At 40.9% G+C, this 6,000-nt stretch overlaps 1 protein-coding gene across 1 annotated transcript in view; it reads right to left on the bottom strand.

Moving 5' to 3' along the window:
* Nucleotides 1–1,990: 1,990 nt before the first annotated feature.
* PSMD10 (proteasome 26S subunit, non-ATPase 10) overlaps nt 1,991–6,000 on the bottom strand; it is a 103,075-nt gene continuing 99,065 nt past the window's right edge. The window contains exon 5 of the mRNA XM_069612631.1: nt 1,991–2,507. Within this exon, the coding sequence (XP_069468732.1) occupies nt 2,354–2,507 (154 nt within the window). The 3' untranslated portion in view covers nt 1,991–2,353. The remainder of the gene's footprint in view (nt 2,508–6,000) is intronic.

Below are 6,000 nucleotides of genomic sequence, written 5' to 3'. Positions count from 1 at the left end.
GGGCGTTCAACCTACCAGCGCCTTCAGACCATACCAATGGTATATAAGGCGCTATATAAGTGCAAAATAACAATAACAATAACGCGTCAAATGCGAGCATGAGAAGTTGTGCAGCAGATTTTTCAGGTTCCCTCTAAAAAAGAGCCCATTGGCACTAGAACTAAACATTATACAGACATCTACAGACACCTCTGCACAGACCAGTACGCAAGGAAAATGGGTCAGTTCAGTTATTAGATCTGAAAAAGCCTACTTTTGCCTGAATCTCCCCACAGCAATGGAACGTTATTCAAATTCTTGAACCATACCTGGTGCCAGAGACCTGGCACCCTGCAAATTGTATGCAAGATTAAACTAAAACCATCAATCGGCAAAAGAAGAACATAAAAATAGCATAACCATATCCATTTTAAAAGAAACGCAGTTGCTAAACTAGACTTGCCCAGATTGATTCTCGAGATGAAAAGAACATTTGTTGGGAATGCATCCCCTCTTCAGAACTGATTCAAATGGCTTTGACCCAGCGTAGGAGACCATTGCACCTTACCAGCAATCGAGGGGTTGGACTTCTACAGATTATACTGAATCCATAACAAATCCTTTGAAGCAGTCAGCAGGGGGTGGTGAGGCAAAGGGAAGATTATTGCAGCCAGAAACCATTGTTCTCATAGAGGTAGGACATGGGCTGAACTAAGACAGCAGGGAACCTCTGGCACAAGAAAGATGCTTTACACCATTTTGATGTATACCTACATGCGTAACCCTGCTCCGTTAGGAATGCTGCAAAAGAGTGGGCCACTCCTGTGGGGAGGGAGAAGGATGCTTGGAAGCCCTCGCACCCTCTATTTGGCTGAGCATGGTTTGGAGCTGCTGACCATTAAAGGTTGCCTTCCGTAGGGGCAAACCAATTGATCAAAGACCCTCCCACCAACAACCCTGGGGAGAATATCTTAGATGAACCATGGGGAGTACCTTCAGCTGAATACGAGACACCAGGACAGCTGGGGGTGATGATGGCACCCATTAGCCAGATGGTGAAATTGCAGTAGAGCGCTCCAGCAGCACAGTTCTCTAGATGCGACTCCCAGAAGCCTAAATGCCAGCTGCATTACCTCTGGAACATGCGGTTGCTGATCAAACCAAGGAAGGATTTTGAGCCTGGTTCGAGGTGTTGAGACTCAATCTAGTTGCAAGACCTCTTTATGCATTAAACCCTCTGAGCTTCAAGTTACGGATACTCCCGTCGAGCTGCCTGAGGAAAGTCGGTTGAGCCTACCTGGTTGAAGGTGGCAGATGCTGTGGTCAAGTAGGTTGAGCCGCTTGCCAACTCAGACTTCTGGCATAAACATGACACTTCACAAAGACAAAGCCGCCCAATGAGAAAGTTAACACGTCTTACTCCAGCACACCACTACGGTACCTAAATGCCAATGAGCCTCCTATTTGTTAATACACCTATGGTGTGGGTACACCCCCGAGCCAGCGACATACTCAAAGGGCCGGTCAAACTCAACGAAAGAGTCTAGAAGACCCGACTGATGCAGCCAGGCCTTTTACAAAGAGCCAGGTTAGAGAATTGTGTTGACTAGGTGTTGCTTCCCAGGCATTGCAGGTACCCAGTTCCTGTCCCGCCGATTTACTGCTTTCTGTTTAAGCATAGATAAATTCTCCTTGGTTGAATTTCTTCTAAACAGAAATGCATTTTATCACTGCAAGTCATGAATTTCAGAATAAAAATGTGATCCATGCAGACATTAGATTTTCAAATTATAGGTAAAAATTCAAAAAGCGTACACAATCACTCGATAAAGCCGCTAAACAGTTCTATACAACAATGCAAGCACACATAAAAAGAACTCCTATTTTTCCACTTTCTCACATTTTTTATGCAATTTCAAAAAAACGTGCCATTCTAGATTACATATTCAGAACTAAATCTATAAAATAAAAAAAGTCTTGCAGGGCTGTTGTAGAGGAAGTCAGACACTGATTGCAGTTTTCTCATTTTTATTAATAAAAACTAGGGGCTGGGTTTCCTCAGAACAGAAGGATTACAAACATTTAATTTGACAAACTGAAAATCACATTTCTTCAGCAAGATGCATGGTCAATGTAGTTCTGCTCTGCAGCAGACCTGCCAAAAAGCATTCCTTATTATGAAAATCCTATGGTAAACTTTACATATATTCTACCCACTTAGAAACAAACACTTAAATACAGGCAACTACAATAGGGAAGTTAATACAAAGTCATGAAAGCGCTCTGATAGAATGTGATGTCAAACATAGTTAAGTGCTATTTTTTCCAAAAATATAGGTTGTGGTTTAAGAAACATGACTCAGAAGTAGAGTGTCTAGCTTTCTACCAGTCTACGTAGAACAGCACCCAAGCCACCCTTTGCCACCTGCAAGGGTGTCTTGTCTTCTTTATTTTCAATGTAGATGCTTGCGCCCTGCTCCACCAGCAGCTTTGCCTCATCTATTCGCTCTTCATCACAGGACAAGTGACTGAAAAACATAAGCATACATTTTTAGAATACACTGGAAAATTGAATAAGGCATTACTGAAGAAAAGTCACAAGGTAGTAGACTGTCAACGTCATGTACTGATGTACAACATGACCAGATGCATTATTGCACCAGTTAGAAGTGGTATCCTGTGTTTTAATAGACTTTCTTTTGGACGGCGACAGTTTGGTCGTGAACTTTTGGTCAAATGAACCATATGTACATGTGAAGCTGGGAGTGGGCAGGTTGGGGGCATGGTGTAGATGGGGTTCAAGTCCCCAAATGTAGATGACCAAAATGCAGTCCTTCAAAGTAAGTCTTTATAAACACTTTAGAACTTGTAGAATTATGTTCAACTGCAACCTTTCTTCAATGAAAGCACTGCCTTAAGAAACAATACATCAATCCTTTTACTCGCCTCTTGCTCAGGCCATTAAGTAGCTCAAAATACGGCAGTGAGCCTGGGGACAGGTTTGAGGGAGAACACAAAACCATGTTTCGGGCACTCAGAGTCTACTCCACTGACTAAATTTAGTTGTCAAGCCGTCCCCACAAAAGGGGTCTTCATCTGTTAAATGATTTATTGCCAAAATATCTTCGAATAATGTTGGTGTGGAAGGGGAGAGGGGGGGCGGTTTAAGGCTTAGGAATGTATGCTTAAATTCACCCTGTCTGACACAGAGGGGGCCCATTCAGAAATGTTCATTTTGTTTAAAAATACCCCAAGGAATAGGAGATTTCCATCCTCACCCCAGATGGAAAATACACAATCCTGGTTGTGGACAGTTTAGCTTTTGATGATCCTTGTCGTATCACCACCAAAATACTTTGCTCTATTAAATCATTAACATAATTGTGCATCACTGAAATATCCGGATATAAATATCTTTGTCTCTCAGTGTAGGACGAGCAGTTACAGTCACAGCTCCAAAGCCCTATATAGAAACATCGATTAGATTGAAAATTGCCTAGATATCTGATCTGCGAAATGTTTCTGCCAGATGTTGCTTTCAGTTTTTTATTCAATGTTTTCTTTTTAAACCCTTCTTTAGTTTTATGGCATTAGCAGATGCAGCAAGAGATCAACACCAAAAATGATGGCAGTAAGTAATGTAGCATCCACTCAGAAAAAGCACATAGGATTCCCTAGCTTTGATAAAAACTCAAGGTCAACCTTTGGATGAGCCTTGTAAAGGATATGTGAAGCGTTAATCTACATTCACACACTATGTGAAGACGGCTGGTTGACAAAATTGGTTGACTGTTCATCCTCTGTCACACCTGCACTCCAGAACTCTTGGTCTTGGCTTACATCAAGTCCTAGTCCGTCATGCAAGTCTTTCATCTGGGGAAAATCTTTGAGATACTAACAGACCTACTCAAACATTTAATGCTGAGTGAATAGACGCTCTCCAGTTATCGTCCATCACAAAAATATATTTTGAAGTTTCTGAACCAGAATTATGGTCAGAATGTATGCGATTTGGACCCAATTTGTAACCAACTGGGGAGCTAATTGTTGCTCGTACAAAGAATCCAAGAAACTTCCACATTTGTATAAAAGGTTTTGTGAAACCGTATTGCACTGAATGCATTATAAAAAGTGTGTGTGTGCGCTCGTGCAGAAGGTAGGTCACCTAGCAGTTGGGTTGAACTGACCATTATTGGGGTGTGCCCAAGTCTGATTTGTTTTACATGATCTTCGCCTTCGGGAACGGCAAGACACGCTGAAATACAATGTGTCGAGGGTTGCCCCAGAATAATGCCAGTGGTTTACATTCCTTCAAAGTCTCCAGCCATCACTTCAGTTGCAAAAGTCATCCTTTTCTGCTAGATCCTTACCTCAGCTAGATGTGTGTGCTATCCACCTCTGCCTAGTGAAGATAATTCAGTCATACTGTGAGGGATTTTGTAACAAAAACGAGGCCTAGAATAAATAGGAGTAAGGCCTACCTGGCAAGAGCAAAGACATGTAATGACTTGGTGCTTATTGGGGATTTCTGCCTACCAATAACTACTACGTTTGAAAGGAAGCCAGAGTTAATAATACAAATAAACAGTCATATTTACCTTCACCTATAGTAAGAAACCCAAAAGGAGGGAGTTGATGAATAACATGGTCACATTTTTTGGAGGTCACTGATTTCCCAAGGAATAAAATAATCCAAAGAAAGTGCATCAGAAATGCATTCCTATCTTGAATATGAGTTGTGGAACACACAGGACGTCTTTGTAAATCACATCTCTGTCTGCTGTGTGTGAACTCCTGAGCCCAAAATGTCAAGCACAGGATATTATACATTTGGTGTACCTTTCAGTAGAGAAAAATGCATTTGTTTTTAGTGACTGCCATTATTTGAATGAAACACGAGTTTATAAAAGACTACAAAAGTCCTATTATTGCGCAATTACATTGTTAAAAGTGACAGATTTAATGTCAACATAGAGAGGCTGAAATGAAAGAACAGAATAAAAATTGTAAGTTTGAATTCTCAATAAGGCATGTTGAGGAACCAGTCCAGTTGGAGCTGGTCATAAGATAATTACATGTTATGGTCAGGTCAGATGGTTTTTAGACCACACCGAAATACTCTAGTATATGCCAGGTATATGTTCAAAGCTGATAAGCTCCATAAATCTACTTCGGACATTTGATAATGGAAAGAACGTGTAACTCCAAACCCATAAGCTTGTAAAATGCAAGAGCTATGAGCAGTCATCAGAAGATGTGAATGACATGCAGATGCACTGTAAACAGACAGATGCCTTGGATAAGTCAGTGATTTAGAATATGCGCCTCCAAGACAATTTACTTTGAACAGTGGGGAAATGGAAAGGGAATATTTAGGTGCTGTGTTATCCCTGCCCTCTTGTATATAACTGCTGCAATTGCACGATAGTAACAAATTCTTTTTCATTAAATAAATATCACCCTAATGTGCAAAGTCACGCTGTGAATTTACATGCAGCATCCAATTGGTCTGAACTTTGGTTGTGATGTAGATAACTCTCAGATTATATAGCAAATTACGGATTGTCATTTCAAACATCTCCCTAAAACTGAAAACGTGTAAAATCATCAAAAAACAAATCCATTCATTCAACATCTTAAATGTTCGCCCTGAATCGTGGAATCTAAATATTTAATATATGTTTTATCAAGGTAGCATAGAGGAGTCTGAAATTAGAGAATAAACAGGAAATTGGCTCATCTTCAGAAACAGTTATCTGCCCTCCCAACATTGTTAGTCGTGTAGCTGCAAACCACACCTTTTGACAAATGATGGGTGGGGTTCGAGGAAAATATAATGGGCTATTTACAGAACAGAAGTAGAGGGATGGAATATGGATTTGTGTGATGAAGATTGAGAAAGGGACCAAACTGAGACTGAAGAGCAGAGGGACCAACTTACCCTGAGGGAAGACCTATCCATTAAAAGGGGGCCAGCCTATAAAAGAAAGACTACTCTGCGCATGGTGACTGCTTTCCAAA

The sequence above is a fragment of the Ambystoma mexicanum genome, chromosome 5p (assembly GCF_040938575.1).
Source record: "Ambystoma mexicanum isolate Mex_15411 chromosome 5p, UKY_AmexF1_1, whole genome shotgun sequence".
NCBI lineage: Eukaryota > Metazoa > Chordata > Amphibia > Caudata > Ambystomatidae > Ambystoma > Ambystoma mexicanum.
The sequence above is the reverse complement of the archived record's forward strand: the minus strand, read 5'-3'. Positions and strand labels throughout refer to the sequence as shown.